Source organism: Dryas octopetala, chromosome 2, assembly GCF_963921425.1.
Source record: "Dryas octopetala chromosome 2, drDryOcto1.1, whole genome shotgun sequence".
Taxonomy (NCBI): Eukaryota; Viridiplantae; Streptophyta; class Magnoliopsida; order Rosales; family Rosaceae; genus Dryas; species Dryas octopetala.
Window position 1 is genome coordinate 30747461 of NC_141367.1, and position 20666 is coordinate 30768126.

Here is a 20666-nt window from a genome sequence, read left to right on the forward strand (position 1 = left end):
TTTTTTTTAGAGGAAATTACAGATTTGGTCCACTTATTTTATACTTAGTTCAATTTTGGTCCACGATTTTTTTTAAGTTCTATTTTGGTTCACTAATTGTTTCATTTGTTCAATAAAGGTTCATATTTGTGACTTTAAATCCTTTAGTTTATGTTTTCTTCAATTATAATTGAAATATAAGTTATATTTCATCATGTATTAGTCATAAAAACAAATTTGGAGTATTAGAATCTATGAGAATTGAGATTGAGTGAAGTTTGAAAAATTGGTAATTTCGGGTACCCTACTTTGGGGTCAATTATCTTAAGTTTTAGAACTCCAATTTGAATGATCTTTATATGGTTGCAAAGAAGAAATGCATAGCTTTAAAACAAGTATATGTCTGCTAAATTTGAGTGAGATTTGATAGAGTAAAAGGCAGACCAAATTTGAGAAATAAATCTGGACATTTATTGAACAAGTAGAATAATTAGTTGACCAAAACAGAACTTAAAAAAGATTGTGGATCAAAATTGAACTAGGTATAAAATAACTGGACTAAATCTGTAATTTCTTTTTTTTTTTTATTATCAATTAATTTTAAGGTAAATGTCTAAATTTCTTTACTTAAGGGTTTGCCGTTTGCTCAAAAGCAAGGTGAGCTTATCTCATAGTTTCCAAGGATTTCTTTTCAATTTTGTATTATGAATGAAAGGTTAAATAAAATTATTAAAAGCATTTATCTATTCCAATTTGAACTCTCTTTCCTCACCATCAAGCTTGATAGCGTGTCCCTTGGACGGAGAAGCGTTTGATAGAGACAAATTGTAAATTACTTATTTTTAAAATTTTATTTTTCTTACCAAATTATTAAGAAGAATTATTACAGCGAATGGTATTGGAGGTTGGTAGTGCAAGAGTGCAAGAGTGCAAGAGTGCAAGTGCGATCTATCTATCCCTCTGCTAAGTGGTACCTCTACGCCATCACCAAATTGAGCAGCAGCGCTAAAAGATCGAATCTGAATAATAATCGAATGGGGAAGAGCAATACCCCTGACCCTCCCAACTACCAGAAGTACGGCGTCCCCTTCTACTCCGTCGCTTGGGCCCCCAACGTCCACAAACCCCAAGAAGATGACACCGACACTCAATCGCTCCCGGATCGCAACCACGTCGTTTTGGCCGGCGGTGGTGGCGAGGGCCGCAGCGGCATCCCAAACGCCATCCTTCTCGCCCTATTCGATCCCGCATCCAATTCTCTCTCCCCTCATCCCGTAATCCAACCCCTAATTCTATTTTTGCATATGTTTCATCATTTTACCGTCTTATAATGCGCTTTCGTTTCAGGTGGCGAGGCTTGCCACAGCCTCTCATTTGCCTTATAGAATGGCGGTTCACCCCGCTGCTCACGGTCTCCTTTGCGCATTTACTCATTCTTGCAGGTCTCAATCAAAATTCTATATTCATTCTTACTCATATCTCTATCTACCAATGCCTTTGCCTTCACCCAACTCAGATTTCCCATCAATTCTTCTTTTCTTTTCTTTTTTCCTTTAATGAAGGATGCACATCATAATGTTTGGTTCATGAGCAATAGGATGCTCATTAAAGATTTTCTTGTGCAGATGGTTTGAATGGGAGGAAGAAAAGAGTGGTGAAGCTCATAAACTGGGTGTGAAGGTTTCTGAGAAAGTGCTCACCCAATTGCAAGATGTTGGACAACAGTTAGCTTTGACATTTAACAAAGAAGGTTCCATGCTTGCTGTGGGAGGCGATGTAGGGACCCTCCTTTACGTTATATTTTTGGATTAATATACTTTTGTTACATCACATTGCGGGAAAACATCTTTTAACACAAGGAAAAAACGCCCTTGTATATACGCATACATTCAGCGAAACAAAAACTTGAATATACCTTGTGGTTCCCTAAATGCTAATTCAAAGAGTAAATTTTGTTTATTTTTATATAGTGGAATGCAGTTATGTTTCATCTCTTGGATACGGAATTTAGTTTCTGCCTCCAGGAGACCCACTATGGATTGTAGAGCTAACTTTGGCCCTTCTGGAGCTTTATGTATTTATATGCTACAGTTTATGTTCTAAATTGTTTTTAGCCATGACATTGAAAGACGAAGGCAAAAAATTTTATCTCCAGAAATAGCAGACCATATAATGCTCTGATTTGGTGCTGTACAGGATGGCAAGTTAAGGGTTTTCAAGTGGCCTAGCATGGAAATTATCCTGGATGATGATAAAGCTCATTCTACAATAAAGCAGTTAGATTTCAGGTTTGCAATAGTAGTGGCTTTGAAAAAAAAAAATACTCTGTACCTCTTCTATTTGTAATGTTGTTGCTGATGATCTGGCTCGGTTGTCTTGCAGCCCTGATGGGAAATTTCTTGTCTCCCTGGGAACTGGCCCTTGTAGGGTGTGGGATGTAACTTCATCTACAACTGTAGCTTCTCTACCAAAGGAAAAGGTGATAATTATTCAACGTTCTTCTATAAAGAAAAGTATCTGATTTTCAAATTAATGTGGATTCGAATGATCCTTGACTTTGTAGATTGACATAGATGCAACCTTAAAGAAGATTTAGTTGTTTTTTTAACATACGCATACACCTGCATTGTACATTTAACTGTATGAACAAAAGTTAGATCAAACTATTGGCACCTATATCCCTAAACTGTTGTGAATCAACCTACATTTCTGGTTTGACCACCTGGTCATAACACAAATCACTAGACTGGAGGATCTTCATGATGTGCATTTAATATAAATCACTAGACTTCTATATGTGGGCTTCTAACTAATAAGATAAGTTATAATACGTGCAGGATGAGGCTTTTTGTGGATGCAGATTTTCACTAATAAATGATGGGAATCACATTCTATACATTGCTGCATCGACAGGTAAATCTTTAGTGTGAAAAAGCCATTCGTCTGTTCTCAAAAGAACTTCTCCCATTCTACATTACTTTTCATGAGTTTAACCATTGCAACCTGTGTCTGAAAAAGCCATTCGTCTGTTCTCAAAAGAACTTCTCCCATTCTACATTACTTTTCATGAGTTAACCATTGCAACCTGTGTCTAATATAGGTAAAGGTGGAAGCATTGTGACATGGAACACAACTACTTGGAAGAAGATTGGATCAAAGCCTATTGTTCGTGACAATATTACTGCCTTCGATGTTTCAGCTGACGGGAAGTTCATTGCATGGTAAAATTCATCTTGGATGCTTACCATTAACTGTTTTTGAGAGGCTTTGGATAGAGAACAATGTGTCAAATGATGGCATATGGTGTCATTAGAGACCACTGTTTTAAAAATAGCTGCATCCAATTGCAGTCTAGCATGAAGCAATCGCTTTCACTGCATTGCATCCTTCAGTAAAAATATCTCCCTTGTTTCTGGAGAAGGAAAAAACTGACACTTTGTTTCAATGAATATGCAGTGGTACAACTCAAGGAGATATTGTGATAGTAAATTCAACCAGACTCCAGATTCATAAAGTGGTTAAGAAAGCACACCTTGGCTTTGTAACTGCATTGAGTTTCTCTCATGATTCAAGGTTCGAAACCATAGTATCACCTTTATGTTTCTTTTTTGGCACTTCTTTTTTCCCTTATTTGAACTGTTAGTGAAGCATGTGATTTTAAAATACAGAGCTTTGGCTTCTGCATCCCTGGACTCAAGTGCAAGGGTGACCACAGTTGAGGATGAGAAGAAAAATGGTAAGTGCTTATCACCATTTTTGGTGGGATAATTGAATCATATATCCCTCCACAATTTTATTGGCAATGGTTGGACTTCCCTTCACAGCCTATTTAAATCATCATGGTAGAAAATCTTACCTATAATTGGAGGTTCATCAGGCTGTTTCAGGGCTCCAGTAATATACCCCACCAAATTCCAAATCAGTTTAACCTTAGGCTACCACAGAGTTCAAGGGACATTCTTGAGTTTTCCCCGGATGACCTACTGCCCTGCCTGCTGCTCATTAATACTAAGTTGCACTCTATTAATTTATTTGTTCTTCCTTGAAATTAAGCATAGTTCTCTAAGCAGTAGGCTGGGGCCGGTCATACAAATTGTATGAGAGGGGAAACTGATGAGAGGATATTGCTTGAAAAAAGAAACAAAATCCATTTGGTAGACCGTAGGATCTTTGATTTAATGTGTTTCACTGTTGGGGGCATCACTGGCTTTCCCTGAGAAAATGCCATGTTCAAACAACAATTAATTCTGATCTCATCTTTTCAAAAAAAAAAATATCTGAATTCAACCATGACATAGATGGTAATAGGGTGATTAAAAAATTTAGGATCAATGTAGAACTATCTTAGTGTGAAATTGAATCGGTGGACCTGGTCTATGAATCTAATCAGCAAACACCTGTTTTGGGGGGATGAGATTTGCTCTTAATTGTTGATGTCATGTTGCCATATTCTGTTGCAAGTTTGGCTCATTTGGACTGAGACATGCTCTCGGTTTGGTTGCAGGAGGATGGAGCTTGTGGGTCATCATGCTGATTATTTTAGTAGCAATTGCTGCATATTTCCTGAACGATCATCCTGAGAAATTGGTGTCGTTTTATTCCCAACTGGAAAACATTTACCGCTTATGGCGTCGACATTGAAAGGATTTTAAATTTGTAGAGAACAGCTTGGTGCTTGCTTGTACGATAGAATCGTGGTTTTGATACTGTTATAGGATAATAGAACACTGACTAATTGGGCTTGGGTGTGTAGGCCCATTCAAGCCCAACCCATTTGTAGGCCTACTAGCGTGAGATGACCTTTTCGGCTGTGTCTTTATAGTTTATACCGTATTGTAACACAGGTGTAACCTTCAATAAGCATGGTTCTAACTTCAAGTTTTTTGATTAATTTGTTGTTGGGGATCTTTGGGTTTTCTTCCAAAATGGCCTCTATGCACTCCAGGTTACGTGTGTGAATGCATGGGCAAGTGTGACAAGCTACTTTTGGAATGCATGTAACATTTTTTTTTTTTTCCGTAATCTTTTTCCTTGTGCATATAATTTACATTTATTTATGTATAAAGATTTTAATATATGATCCATAGAAAAAGATTGTGACTAATTTTTAATTGATATCTTCATATTATTTGAAAATTAAAAATAAAAGTAAAACTCTGTTTAATTAATGTTTTTATCAGCAAAATTTAGTACTTATTTATAAAATCAAATCATCCGCCTACATTGATTATCTAATGCGTACTAATTCATTCAGTCATTCTAAAATGGCAAAACTTCTTATGTCGTAATTTGGAAATATTTTCTTCGTAATAGAATTTCAATATTTGAAGAATTTTGTAATTAATATGTATATTTTATGTAATTCTTCTTTCCTTTTCCTTTACATATTGAATCTGCTTTACTTTTATAATTCCCTTCTGCTTTCCCAGCATTCGTAAATGGTTTATTGGGTTCCATACCCCACACACAAAAAGAAAAAATGGCCAAACAAAATTTGTTAACTACACAAAAGGAACAAAAATTACCGAATAAATGGGGGTAAAACTACAGGTTACATTGAATATATATCGTTAAGGAACATGTCACCAAAGACACCAAAGATGTGTTGGCGACAGAGAGGAAAAGCATACAACTGTAGAAACTGTAATGCTTCATTTTATATCCCAAATTGTTATTTTGGTTTTCTGTCTCAAGTAATTAGCATGGGGGAGCATTCGCCTGCTGTGTCCCCTCACTGTATATGTTTGTCGATTGATTCTTCATCGCCATTGACAGAGAAGCCACAGCCTCTCCTACTGTCAAGTAAAGGCTATCTGGTCTCATCAGCTCAATGGCTTCATCTGCCTTTTGCAATTTTTCCAGAACCTCAGCCAGTGGGTTCACCAACACAAGCTGTAATGTCATCGATGAGTCAATCAACAAACTACTGTACTTCTACTAGACTCAGACTATGGATCGAAATTATGAACTATACTACATAAAACACATTGTTTGTCAACTTGCCTCAACTCCCTTTTTTCTGACTGCCTTCCTTAAACCCCTAAAAAGTGTGATACCAGTTGTGTCTATGGTGCTAACAGCTGCAAAGATACAGAAGACCCTTTTTAATTGTCAGTCTCACAAAGATTGAGATACCCAATTATAAACACTAGTAATGCTCAAGATATATAAACTTACCTGACATGTCTATAATAACAAATCTAATGTTTGAGTGCTTGTTCACATCATCATCTTCTTCTATCCATCTTAATATCCTTCATAAAACCGTGACAATAGAGTGTTATGGCATAAGGTAGCTAGACATGACTTGTTAATGAGCCCATTGCATGCAAAGAAACATTAATTAATTAATGAACCAACCTTTCATTGAGATAGGTGGTGTTAGCAAAGTTGATTGCAGCTTCAATGCTTATAATGAGGAAACCAGGGACACTCACTGCTGATTCCTTGTAATGCTGTAGGTCTCTAAATATGTCTGTCCCTGGTATATTCCCCAAAACCACTGTCCTTGGTCTAGTAACTTGCAGCAGAAGCTTGAAAAGAGATATTCCAACCTATATTTATATCATGATTCATGCATAGAAGTTAGAGCAAACATATTTGAATGTTGGGTGAATTGTCAAAGCAAATTGGTAGTGAAATTTAATTACTTACTGCAATGGCAAGGCCTTCTTGGACAGAGATAAAAATGACTCCCAAAAATGCACATATCAACACAATGAAATCATATTTGTCAATCTTCCAAATGTGATAAGCAGCTGGAACATCAATGAGGCCAACCACTGCAGTCACTATGATTGCACCCAATATCACATTGGGTGTGTACTTGAACAGAGGCATGAGGAAGAGGAGTGTGACCATCACTGTCACTGACATTACTATGTTGGACAGCGCTGTTTTTGCTCCCGCATTGTGATTCACAGCTGACCGCGAGAACGACCCTGATAATCAAAATGAAACTAATTATCGATTATATAAATAAGCATCTTATGTTATCGGAAGAGAATGTTTCCGAATGCCTATTGTGACAAAACAGGAAGTTGTCACAATCAAACTAATTAAAATCAAACTATTTATTGATTATATAAATAAGCTGTCAGACTGTATGGGAAGAGAACGTTTTCGTATACCTGTTGTGACAAAACAGGAAGTTGAGGAGCCAATGATGTTCATGAGCCCAATTGCTATCATCTCCTTGTTTCCATCCACCCGGTACTCTTTTATAGCAGCGAAAGTCCTTCCTACTGCAATACCTTCCTATTTCATACGCAAAATTCAGTCAAACCAATCAATGGATAAAAGTTAAATTGTAAAATCAAAATGAAGTGGAGTACTACTTACAGTGAGGGAAATAATGCCTGTGATAATCCCAGTCTTAATCACGAGTCCTAGGTGGGCTTTTTGAAAAAGCAACATGTTATAGGAAGGTGGGTTTAATCCTTTTTGTAAGTCCCCAATCTGCCATACAAGATTAATGAAAATCAATATTCACGTACTATTATTAGAGAAAACTTCTCTCAGATAATGCATGGTAAAGAAAGCATGGTGTGGGGGCCCAAGAACTAACCACACTGATGCCATGTCGATTGGCCTTGGATGCCAAGACAATTAGAGTGGAGAGGATCACAGACACCAGAGGAGCTCCAGCTGAGACCCAGAAGAGCTTTGGCTTTTTCATGCTCTGCATGTATACATGGCACGCAGCCCAATATAGATCAGTCAAAATTGTCCCTACTACTTCCTGAATCCAGCTGACAAGGTCAGGATTTTTATTTTTATTTTTTTAAATATAGGAAATTAAAATAGAAGTTGGAGCCCTCTGTTTTTTTCACAAATTACAAAGGTGTGTGTTTGGGGCCTTTATCCATGCCTAGTATGTGGCCATTGACCAGAAAACACTGAAATCATAGTAACGTTCACCAATTAATGATATATAAAAGACATTTGAAAATTGAATCATTGACTGTGGACTGACTGGATTCTTAGTCTAAGACAGCTTTGGAGTGGATCAATTTGACCTGTTGGTGACCCAATACAACTGGGGCAAGTATGTGTGTAATTAGTGAATAAAGATAATATATTTAGAGTTGATTAATGAATATAGAGTGAAAGGCAGAACATACAATGTGTCTTGAAAGTAGGAGAAACACAAGGAAGCAACAACCCATTAGTATAGTTTGCCATGACCACTGCAGAAAAAAGCACCAAATTATTGTTATGAAATCCAACACAATATCTAATTCATATCTACTTGATAGTTATCTACTACAATATGTGTTTGTAACTTTGTTTATAAGCTGAGAAAAGCGAAACACTTTAATAGAGTAAGTGATTGATTGAGCTCTGTTTAATTACCTCCTTTCGTTCTGTAAAAACAGAGCTCAAGACAGGAATCAAACCCATCTTTTTGGTGAAATGTGTGATTCCAAGGAGGCCTTTAAGCTGTTGGAGAGAAACTATTACAGCAGCTCCAGCCATGAAACCAATAAGAGTAGCCTTTGAAAGAAAATCAATGATAAATCCAAGCCTGCACACATAATCAATACCAACACATACATGGATCAGTTCTGCTTTTCAATGGATCATTTTAATCTTTCTCAGGTTTGATTTCAAAAAGAAAAAAAAAAAAAAAAAAAAGGCAAAGGTGGGCCAATAGTTACCTTAAGAATCCTAGAGAAGCTTGGAAGATACCAGCAAAGAGGGTTGAAGTGAAGGCTAGTTGAAGAAACAAGAGAGGTTCTTTTGCGGGAGATGCTCCTTCTGTAAGCATTGACCCCATAATAAGAGAAGCAATAGATACAGGTCCTACTGCAAGGTCTCTTGAGCTTCCAAGAACCGCATACACTAAAGGAGGAACAAAGCTCGAATCTGTACTGGTCCAGAATTAAGACTTAACTAATTAATTCACACATGCAGCAAATTAAAAATTGTAAAGGGTAATTAATTAAAACAGATTTCAATCAGTATATCATGTATATCAGTATATGTAAAGAAATACCGGAAAAAAAAAAAAAATCACTCACAGAGACCCACAATGGCAGGTAGATTAGCAAGCTTAGCATAGCTGATTCCCTGAAATTAAATTGATTAAGCAATTGTTAAAGAAGAAATTAGAACAAAACAAATATATGGTCAGCACAGAAAATGAAGAGTATGCATAAATGAACCTGTGGGATAGCTAAACTGGCAATGGTGAGGCCAGAAACGATGTCGGATTTGAAGAGCTTGAAGCTGTAATTAGGACCCCATGCAAGGATAGGGAACACATACTGAGCTCCAAGGATCCATTTCTTCTTTGGGGACTGTCCTTTGAATTGGTGAAGAGGGTCATCTGGGAAGAAGGTCTCCTTGAGCTTGTTCGAGAGCTTCTCCAAGGTGCTTCTATGGGGCGGTGGAACCACCTTGTGCACCTCCATGTTTATTTCCATGCAGTGGTGCATGTTGTTAGTAACAGCATTTGTCTCCATGATAAGCGATAAATTGGGTTGTTGCTGGCTCTTTGTGTTTGAGCCCCCCTCCTCTTTATTATATGAGGCTTCACCCATCAATCAACTTCTTCAGGGGACCGCTAAAAAACAAACTAGTAGTCTAGTACTACAAAGCTACTAGCTAGCCTACTTGGGAAGGAGAGAGAAAAAGAGAGGTTGGTTTATTTTTGGTCGAGCCCACAACTTTTGCTTAGTCTATCTCTACAATGCTGATTGCTGAGTTTACCTATATATGTAAAAATAAAACAGAGTATATGTACCAATGGGCTAGTTGGGCTAATCTGGGTTCTCAAGGAAAAATAAAATATTGAGAGGGGGGAATCTGTCAAAAATTAAATGCAGAGGGGGAGATGAGGAAAAAGCTTCAAAATAAAGAAATGGGTTGAAAAGTACTAGTCCTGAAGATTGAAGACAGATAGCTCTCTCACCCATATATACAAAAGAAGAAATCTGGAAAGATTGTTGAGACATTGAAGGTACATAAACGAGTGTGCCATGCAAATGGGGCTTGGCTTCGTAATTGGCTGAAGATGATGATGATCAACAGGTAAGGTAAGGTAATATTCTGAGGATATTCTCTGCAGTAGTCTTCTTGATCACCAGCTCTACATGCATGGTGAATCCGTGAATGGTGCACACTTCTCTAAAACAGTTTATGAATTTCATGGGGACTGTCGCTAGAACTTGCTCACATGTACTGATGTACAACATTTTGTTAGTGAACGTACTGTTAACTCGATCTAGCTATGAACCTATGACTCTATGAGCAAGTGCTGTGAGATTTCCACTAAAAACCTACTTTAATTTTGAGAGACTGAAATTGATCATTTCTAAGTTTCTATAATTCTATTATTTTGCTTGGCCAAAAAAAAAATAATTCTATTATTTTGGAGGCTTGGAGCAATCTCTCAAATTCGAATTCTCTTTTTCATGTTAGAAAACAGCTACATATTCACATGAGAACACTACTTTATTTATCAATTATGTATTTATTTATTAATGTGTAGACCAAGAAAATGCATGTGCTCATATACATAATGTTATTTATGAAGTGCTATACATATGCGTACAAGTTTGTACTTGCCTTTACAAGCACGGTGATAATAGAACAATACAGCCTTAAAAAGGATTTTATTGATTAATTAATTTAAATTAATCTATTTGATTAAGAAATTGGTAAGAATTGTTTTGACTTTGAGAGTAGACGAATTAGACGATTCATTTTTTAATTTTATAAATTTCTTATATATTATATATGTTCAAATATCGTAAAAAAGAAGTATCAATATCTCATTTTTATGGTTTGCCTTAGCCCCAAAATCTTATGACAAGCCTTGAAGAACCATAAGAAAATTGAACAAAACTATTCTTCTCTCAATATATATTACCAACTTCAAAAATTTAGATTCTTCCTTCAAAACTACATAAAAGTTCATATAGGACAAACCAAAAAAAGAATCCTAAATCTAAAGTAAATTGAAAGTAATGAAAGATAAGAAAAAAGAAATTAAAAAAAGTAAGATTAATTATTCTAGAATCACGTACCAATAAATTAAAATCATGTAGAGCTCCTTGCATGGGTTGGATGGAACTCCCTTTCCAATCCAAAGAATCTACAACCTTATTGTAAAGAAATGATCACAATTTTTCTAAAGGATTCCTTGATTCTCGATCAAAAGAGAATACTGAATACTGAATTTGCAATATATATTATTGGTTTCAAAGAATGCCAATAACTTGTTAAATCTCAAAAAACTTTTCTTCCAAAAGATTTCAAAAAGAGTTTAGACAAACAAATAAACCACAAAAGTACCCAGAAATTTAGAATAAATAGAAAATAGTGAAAATTAAATATCAGAATATATGAAAAAAGGCAAGATTTTAGAAATATCCAAAAATCACTCAAATAAAATTGAGAAACAAAAATAGGAAAATTCCCAAATAAATAGGAAAATCACATAGTTCTGGGTTGACGCTTTGGCTCGATCATAACCTCTAGTTCTTTAGTTAAATCTTTGATATGTATGAGTGGCTTGAAAAGTTAGCTTAACAGGACCGCATAATTTCTAATTAAGTAGTTCAATTTTTTATAAACTACGGAGCTTGGGGGCAGAATCAATGCCGATGAATAAGGGCCGGCCACTGAATTCAAATGCCAAAGACATAATTGCGAACTCATAAGTTTTCTCAGTGGCGGATCCACAATTGAGTGTATTGCCATATTGACATTTTACTTTTCTTTTCCATTAATATTGAGTGAGTATAGAATTAATATTTCTAAAAATTTTATCTTAAAAGAAAGAGTACGATGTTTGATGAAATAGCTCAAAGAGACATTTTATAGTTTAGAGAAGAGTGAGACATGCATGATGACATTCAATTTCATAAACTTATTTATAATATCCCATATATAGTGACAAGTTCCTAGCTCTGCCAGCGAGCATCGTCATCCTTGAACCTTACCAATACTAATGGTTGACAAATATTAAGTGGGCCTTTAGAATATGTATATATAAAAGATTAATTCCAGTGGCACTGGCTAACTCAGACACAAATTAAGTCTTGGAGCTTTCCCCAGACATTGAACCCTACTTCTTTTAATTTCTTTCTAGGTATTTAAATTTTCTGAATGATCATGAGATGAAAAAGAAAATCTTAATTTGCAATGGAATATATATATATATAGCAAATTTTTCATTTCATTTGTTTTGGAAAGGTTAGAATGTCAGTGTAAGACTTAAAGTGGAAATGAATTATGATTTATGGGTATCATAAGATGAGGTGCGTAATATGTCATCTTTCATGTGATTGGAGCTACTCAGCTTTTGAGTCATTCTATGGGCCTCCTCTCCATTGTTCTAATTGATGAGTACCAACCGCAAAGTCGGATTGTGCCCTGGTGCCTTTTCTGTTACTTATTCTGTATGATTGCAGCTACCCATAATTATGGTGCTAGAGATTAACATCAATTAAAGTTATAATTAGTTGTTACCCATACATACAAACATGGTTGCTGTTGGTGCCCCTATCCTATGCAAGCAGACATGTAAATTTCAGTTTTTATATATATATATATATATATATATACATAGGCTCGTCTTCCATATTATTTTATTTTATTTTGTTGGTGTGAATTTTAAATGTTAGAGTTATTATGGAATACTTAATAATATACATTGTTTACTCTGTATTGTTACCAATCCCTTGGTATGAAATTAACGAAAAATACATATAATCATCCGTTCTTAGAGAATTTTTCAATATAATATGTGAGTGATAATTAGAAAAAGATGTTGAGCTGTACAATTTTACGAGTATCAGGGAACAAAGTAAATAAAAATAGGAGGCGACTACAATTAGATGGGCAAAAAGGCGTGGGCGGCAGGATTCGAACCTGCGCGGGCAGAGCCCACATGATTTCTAGTCATGCCCGATAACCACTCCGGCACGCCCACTCGATGAACAAAGTGCTTGATATGTTTGTATTTATTCTCATTTGATTGTAGTTGGACTTGGACCACTTACATATGGGTCTTTGGACTGGAAAAAAGTAAAGAGGAGAGATTCCGGAATATGAGAGAGGACCCACATAGTATATCTCAAAAGAAAGTGAAGTATCTTAGGTGGGCCTCACAATGGTGACATTCCATTGGGCACTGGGATAAAAATGTTCCCAATAAACAGGAATTTATTACAACAAGATCAACTGGTCACTGAAGTCATTGAAGGGTCAATAAAGAAATTGTCAAACATTGAAAGAAGGGCCGCCGAATAATCTTCATGTCCATATATCCTGTGACTCTGGGACTGACTGTGAGTACCCATCCTCCTACTTACTCCAATTTAGCTTCAATCATCAAATTATTATGCTTCAATTCATCAAACACACCAGAGCCACCAGAGCCACATGCAACCGAGCTAATGCCTCTCGGTTTCTACTGTGTACATGCCAGCAATATTAGCCATAGGAAGTGCCATCGATCAGTTGAGTGAGACACAGAATGACAGATTTTACCCTCTTCTCTTAGTTGCCTAGTTCACCATAGTCAAACCCATCTGATTAAAGGTAAAACAGTCAAATGTTGGAACACATAGTTGATCTAATTACTGTTAGAATTATCATATAAATTTAATGATTTATGTAATTTTATTTTTATTTCAAAGTGCTATGAATTTATTTTATTTTTTACTTCATACCCTTATATGATAAATACGTGATTAAAATTAAAAGTCAAACATAAACAAATAAAAAGAATAAGCAGAAGATCTTAATTCATATGTATTAAATAGGTGATGCTGATACACACACATTACTTCTATAAGAAACTATCAGAAACTCACAACCAAATGAGGGAAAATGATTAAACTTGTGACCATGTGTTTATAATGGCCCTGGAGTTCTGTTAAGTTGGGTCCTTGGCATCCTTGCTAGCTAAGCTAGAATGCTTGACTGTTTGCACCATTAGCATACATGTCATGTCTTCTGTCAATGATGGGTGACATGGGTCTGGCTTTCTATTTTCTTAAAGCAATCCCTATTGGTTCATGCAAATCTCTATGGACAATAAAAGACAAACAATACACGGACCCTTATCCAAGAGTCTTGAAAGAATTTTTCCAAAGCTAGAATCTGTATGAAACTTTGCAAAAAAGTCATTGTACATGTCTTTAATTAAAATTTAAAAGATACCAACCATAAAAAAAAAAAAAAAAAACATGTGATAGTCCTAAAGGCTAAAGGCTAGCTAAAGCAACTATGTGCTCCTTTTAAAAAAAAAAAATTATTGGGAACCTTCATAACCGCAGAAACCTACCACATGATGCTATTGGGGATGGCAAAGTTATGGCCAATGCCCAAATCGGCTGCAAAAAGATCTTGGTCCTAAGTATGTCAACCATATATATTTGATCAAAAAGTTTATGGTCCTTTGTTTTTTGGCACAAAAACACATAAGCATTACTTTTATGCCTGGCTGAGCTTCAAAAGAGTTGGGCATGAGCATGAGGTGTGGTGTGGAATTCTTCTGCAATCCAAGCTTGTGATGATAATGCTGATATCTAGTTAATAGGGGTGATAACTTTAGGTGCTTGTCAGGCGTAAAAGAAGTATATCTTTTGGCATTTTTGCTCGAAAAAGAGTTGTTGAAGGTTCCAACCCTACATTTTTTTGTTCTTTTCATAAAGGCACACTGATTGGCACTTGCACTTACTTATAGTTATCTCTACATTCATATTTAGGATGGGACATGGTTGGACGCACCCAATTAATCAGAACTCAAACTTAAATTTTGGTAATTTGAGTAAGGATATTTGATACAAATTCGAACTAAGAGGTCTTCAACCCAAGTAATATGATAAAATAAATATAGACACACATGTATATATGCATATACAGAAATGGTTTTTTGTCCAATTTTAAGTATGAGCTGTTGACAGGTGGGGTGGACCCTTGATTTGAGCAAGCTAGCACTGAATCAATACGATCACTACAAATTAACAAGACAAAAGAAAAAACAAAGTTTGTAGCACATGATGAGACATTTATGTTTACAGTTAATTAGAAATAGGTTTAATTTTGAAGGATCATTCGGATTAAAAATATATAAGAATTTAGATTTGTACTTAAATCTAATTTTTTAGGCTAAGGTCTAAAAAATGGACTTTTAACAAATTTTGACATATTATCTCTTAAAATTAAGATAATTAGTATAAATTAATCTTAAAAATTATGAAAGATAATATCCATTAAGACATTTTTAATTTTTACATTTCTTAATTAAAACATTCAAGATTGTCTAGTTTTTAGGTTTTATAATTTAAAATAATAAAAGATAATATCCATTTAAATTATACAAATATCAAAAAAATGCATTAACCCACAAAATCGAAAATAATCAAACAAGTAAAAAAAAAAGTATATATAGGTACATTTCAATTTTACCAATACATGAGTTGGTATATATATATATATATACATATTCGATTAGGTGCACATGCACCTGATCCGAAAGCTCGGTTTTCGTCGCCGATTGCTTGGCTATGCTGCTTTCTTCCTCAAGTTTTAAGGGTAAATCCTTATCTTTTCACCTCATTCTCTTCTAGTGTATAGATTGAGCTTGGTAGAGATTTTATGTTAGGGTTTAGCTCTGAGATTTTGGGCAGAACTAAACCATAACATAAACGCTGACAAATCATCAATCGATTAGTACAATTGAAATGTACCTATAAAGAATTTTTATTTTATTTTTTGGACCTTAGATTAATATAATTTAAATCCCACAATTAATTTTAGGATAATATGATAATATTAGAATATGATAATATGTTAATATTATAATATTAAGATAATATAAAACTATGATAATACTAGAATAATATTAAGATTTAAATATTATTAATTTTAGGATAATATTAGACATTTTTGAAATTAAAAACATATGAACAATATTTTTGGACTTCAGTTAAAAATTAAAAAATATTAACGTATTAATCTGTGAGAGAAAAAAAAAAAATTGAATCCGCCTGTAAATGAGTCTTGTGTTTACTTGCTGAGCTAGCGGGCTTGAACACAGAACAGCCCAAGAAGCAAAACAAAACTTACATCAGGACTAGTCATGCCTTAGATTTGTAGATTTGAAAAATGTACAAGCCCAAGCTCAGAATCGAAGCTCATATTTGCAAGGGAGGTCATGGACTCATGATGGGACATTTTAACTTTAGTTAAAGCGAAATTCTAAAAGGTTGTATTTTTTTGTTTTCCAAACCTCACACTTACGTATTAGTATATTACTTGAATAGAATATAATAAGCTATAAAAGTAATAAAAGAGGTCTTTTTAGAATATTCCTTGGTCAAGTTTTCATGGTTGGAAAAGAATTGTTACTTGATGGTAGGACAAAATTGTTGGTCATGATGCTACTGTTCATGGAATCATGGGCTTGCTAATAGTCGAGCTATAGAAACCATCTAACCAATACTTACTTGTTCCATGAGTCCATGACTGCAGTTCGAAGCTTGAGAAACTGGAAAGGCCCAAACAACTAAACAAGGCCTACGCATTGGGCTATTTGCATCACCAAACAAGGCCTAAACTTCACCATCAGACCCATGCTCACAGCCCACGCCATCCATCACCAAGACGAAGATGCCCTAAAACCCCCAAAACCCTAAGACCTAGAACCTTCCACCGTCTACTAGAATTTGATCGCCAAGCAGTGCCTCTCCCAAACCCACAAGTTCTAAAAGAAAGAGTTCAGCATCGCCCTCTTCGCCACCGCAAAACCCAAATCTACTCCGACCCAGTAGCAGAGTCACAAATGGCGAAGCGTCTGATCCCAACCCTCAACCGTGTCCTGATCGAGAAAATTATCCCACCCTCCAAAACCACCGCCGGCATTCTCCTCCCTGAGTCATCCACCAAGGTAAATAACACCATCTTCTTCATTCTTGTCTCTGTGTGTGTGTAAATGATGGCTTTGTGTGGATTTAATGGGTGTGATTGGTCCAATTGGTGCAGCTAAACTCAGGGAAGGTGGTTGCTGTGGGACCCGGAGCAAGGGACAAGACTGGGAATGTGATACCAGTGGCTGTGAAAGAAGGTGATACTGTTCTTCTACCTGAGTATGGGGGTACCCAAGTCAAGCTTGGCGACAAAGAGTATGTTCTTTGCTCTATTGCTCTGTTTTGCTGTTATATGTTTTAGGGCCTTAGGGGTTTCTTTCTCTTATAATTTTTGGTTTGGGTATTTGGTCGGTTGGTTTTGTGCAGGTTCCATTTGTACAGGGATGAGGACATCTTGGGCACTCTCCATGAATGAGTCATTCGATTTTCTTGCTATTGAGGGTTGGATGCAACTTATTAATCAGTCTATTGAAATTTGTCATGGATGTTAGTTTGCTTTAGAATGAGCTAATGGAAACATTTATCTCTTTATTTCCAGCTTCCATTGGGTTTAGGTTTTTGCATTTGAAATTATGAGCAAAATTTCGTTTTAGAATGGTAAAGACAATTCTGTATCATCTTTGTGGGATATTAATGAACTTGCCCTTGCTTCTAAACTCAAGGCATTCACCTCAACCCTGTTTTTGACATGTATTTTATTTTCTTGGTTGCAAAAGTTGTGCTAGTCATATAAGCCACATTCCAATCCCAACCAAGAAGTAATGTTGATTGAAGTGATTGGATTAATATTGTTAGCTCTTTTCTTGCTTGTATGTCCGTAATTATCCACTTTTATAATCTGGAATTTGATTTCTGTAACTGTTTCAAATGGGTTCTGTTTTTAGTCAAATGTGTCCTACATGATTTGGTAGGAATATACTAGTCCATAAGTGCGAATCATGCTATGTGGTATGGTATCATATGTTTTGTAATTGTTACATTACAAGCTTTTGCAGCTTGAAATATTTTAGACAATGTCATCTTTTACTGTCTTAGGAAAGTTGCATTCTTACAATTGATGTATGTTTTTATATATGGATTCTCTATTTGTTACCAAGAAAAACAGAAAATAAATACCATTAGGTCAGTGTGTAATTGTGGTCAATCGTTGTGTTTTCAATCGCAATCAAAGAGCACTATCTAATGGTGACTAGTGTGTTGGAATGTAGTGGGTCATTTGTTGTTTATTTTGGCACTAGCATTCTAGATTTTTTTTATGGCCATTGTAGCATTCTAGATCTTTTTTTTTGGGCATTATAGCATTCTAGATCTTAATTATGTTTAAATTAGAATTTGCCTTGGCATACGTCCAGATCTTACGTCATGGTCCACCTTAGAAATTCTCTCTGCTTCTGCGGAGGGCATATCCGCAGTGGCAGGCTGGCAGCTGCATTTATGTCGTATGTTCGAGTCAGTAGCTTTCAACATCATGGGACTTGCTGGTTATGGTTGCTTTGTCTTGTGGAATTTATGTGTTAGCCTGTATTCTATTTTCCCTTTTTCTTATCTTATTAAGTAGTTATAATCATATCCCCAATTTCCCAACTACTCTCTCAGCGTTGATTAAACTTTATTTTTTGGAATGGGAAATGCGTTTCTGATAAGTGTTATATTATCATTTCATCTTTTCAAAGCCGAACCCAAAATTATTATAAAAGAAAATTGTTGTGGGGTATGGGGTATGGTGAGCATTTTGAAGGGTGCATTTAGAATTCTCTTTTATATAACATGTTGGTAGAAAATTTCACAAATAGCGCGGGAAGAAACTCCTATATACACTATTGTGATGGGTTGGTCGTTCATGCTAATGCTGTGGTCATTTTCATTTTCCATGTGTGACAGTGAAAGTTGATTAGCGTATATTACATGCCATCCAGAAGCTTCATTGTTACAATTAAAAGCTGGCAATGAGGGGGGGGGTGTGGTTTGGGCGGGTCCATTTTGATTGTCTAATAGTTTTCCCCAACTTTATGAGTTGGATGGGTGGGACCGTGGGATCCCTATGCCTATGGCCCCCTTTGGGGACATACAACAAGTTACTAATCCATCTCATTTTAGAGATCTCATTGGTTAACTTGGGAGTTGGGACTACTTGCTTTCCTAAATCGCAGGATTATTCGATTTTTTTTTTCATGACTGTCCCTTAAAATTTGCCTGCAACACTGGGTCTTGGCCCCAATCCAACTTGTATGGCAAGTTATATACTATTGCATATTCATTGTTGTAATTGTAAAAAAGAAAAAAGTAGACCGAAAATTAAGGGCCCGTTTGGTATCCAATTCAAATTTTTTTTTTTCAAAAATTAAGATTTTTTTTTTTAATGTGAGTTTTCAAAATCAATTTTTAAAATTTGAAAACGTGTTTGGTATGAAATTTGAAAACAATTTTTGAATTTTAAAAATGATGACATCTAAGAAAAAAAGAAGTGTAAAATTAAAAAAAAAAAACGATGTTTTATCATTTTTAAAAAGAGGCATGTTTTTGAATTTTTTTTCTAAAAACTGTTTTTAAAAATGGTCTATCAAACACGTTTTCTTGATTAAAACTTGTTTTTTTGTTTTTGAAAACAAAAAATAGTTTTTGAATAAAATACCAAACAGGGCCTAAGGTTCTTACATATTAATTTGGTAAGGAATTCACTCACAATTTATTTCTTGAGTTGTCGAGCGAAAAAAGCCTCAATTTTCTCCAATATGCATCATTTATTAATCTTGGTAGTGACCTTATGTTCATTTTATGTGGTATATATGTCCTTGGATATTTTTATATGGGTGCATTAGATTCTAGGATTGAATCACTAATAATGTTGGTGAAAATGACAATCACTTCAATCACTTGAGTTTCAATACAAAATTAATGAGTGAAATGTATAAGCTCTAGACATTTTGTCCTTTAAGTCATTGTTAGGTTGTAAATGCAAATTATTAATTGAATTAGTGTAGTAAGAAAACAAAACTCAGCGTTAGCCCATGTGGCCAAAAAAAAAAAGGTAACGGTTAAAATTGATTCCCTTTAATATAACAAAAAAACATAACCCATCAAGGGAATACTTTTTACAAATGACTCGTCCCATTTTATGCACTCACAGCAACCACGCTTATTTATTTTATTAGAACATCAAACTAATCCCAATATAAAAACGTAAAATTCTTTGTAATATAATTTCCATTTCACATGCTTGCCATACATGAATGACAAAAGTACAGCCCATTTGATAAAGAAATAAGAACATGGCCAAATAAAGTAATACTTCCAATTTCAGGACTTCTGGGTGCCCTAAAATTAGTATAGCAAACATAATCCCCAAAAAAGTAAATGCCAACAAAACCTCAATGATGCCATCACACACCATCTCTTATTATGCCATGTGCCCCTCCCCAACCAAGGTAAATCCCATTTAAACAAAAAAATAATATTAAGTGAATAACTTCATAAATAGTAGCACACAATTTCTTGTATCGGGAGGCACGATCTCTCTTTTTATATTGCAATTAATTTTTACTATTTTGCAGTTTCCTCCGGTCCTTACAGATCAGGGAATAAAAAATTAGGGTCTCCTACTCTCCTCTGATTATTAGTAAATGATTTATTAGTTCACTTTGGAGTTTATTTTAATAAAATAATCCATCCTTAATGTATTTAATATTAAAAATGTCCACAAATGTTTTTAGGATGATAACCGGCCCATGTTTTAAAATTAGACCCCGTGTTATATAGGATTGAGCACTCGATATGTCTTCATTTTTTTCTTTATTTCAC

At 35.2% G+C, this 20666-nt stretch overlaps 3 protein-coding genes and 1 non-coding gene across 4 annotated transcripts; 2 read left to right on the forward strand and 2 right to left on the reverse strand.

Moving 5' to 3' along the window:
* The first annotated feature begins 876 nt into the window (after nucleotides 1–876).
* Nucleotides 877–4884, forward strand: STL2P (SEC12P-like 2 protein). The gene is made up of 10 exons (XM_086232366.1): nucleotides 877–1253; nucleotides 1327–1421; nucleotides 1605–1755; nucleotides 2176–2267; nucleotides 2362–2458; nucleotides 2817–2892; nucleotides 3080–3200; nucleotides 3436–3552; nucleotides 3648–3715; nucleotides 4484–4884. The coding sequence occupies exons 1-10, from the start codon at nucleotides 1014–1016 to the stop codon at nucleotides 4618–4620; spliced, it is 1194 nt and encodes a 397-aa protein (XP_086088492.1). The 5' UTR covers nucleotides 877–1013; the 3' UTR covers nucleotides 4621–4884.
* A 520-nt stretch (nucleotides 4885–5404) lies between these two features.
* AST91 (sulfate transporter 91) lies at nucleotides 5405–9524 on the reverse strand. Its single transcript, XM_086230665.1, has 13 exons — nucleotides 9147–9524; nucleotides 9003–9051; nucleotides 8640–8847; nucleotides 8335–8506; nucleotides 8103–8168; nucleotides 7547–7660; nucleotides 7321–7437; nucleotides 7110–7236; nucleotides 6634–6920; nucleotides 6340–6533; nucleotides 6157–6233; nucleotides 5983–6059; nucleotides 5405–5871 (listed from the first exon to the last, which is right to left on the reverse strand). Exons 1-13 carry the CDS (start codon nucleotides 9522–9524, stop codon nucleotides 5677–5679), a joined length of 2061 nt encoding a protein of 686 aa, XP_086086791.1. The 3' UTR covers nucleotides 5405–5676.
* Nucleotides 9525–12840: 3316 nt separating this feature from the next.
* TRNAS-AGA (transfer RNA serine (anticodon AGA)) lies at nucleotides 12841–12922 on the reverse strand. The gene has a single exon. It is a non-coding gene; the product is annotated as a tRNA-Ser (tRNA).
* Nucleotides 12923–16604: 3682 nt separating this feature from the next.
* On the forward strand, nucleotides 16605–17543 carry LOC147295596 (GroES-like family protein). The gene is made up of 3 exons (XM_086232981.1): nucleotides 16605–16888; nucleotides 16984–17123; nucleotides 17235–17543. The coding sequence occupies exons 1-3, from the start codon at nucleotides 16784–16786 to the stop codon at nucleotides 17281–17283; spliced, it is 294 nt and encodes a 97-aa protein (XP_086089107.1). The 5' UTR covers nucleotides 16605–16783; the 3' UTR covers nucleotides 17284–17543.
* Nucleotides 17544–20666: the final 3123 nt, after the last annotated feature.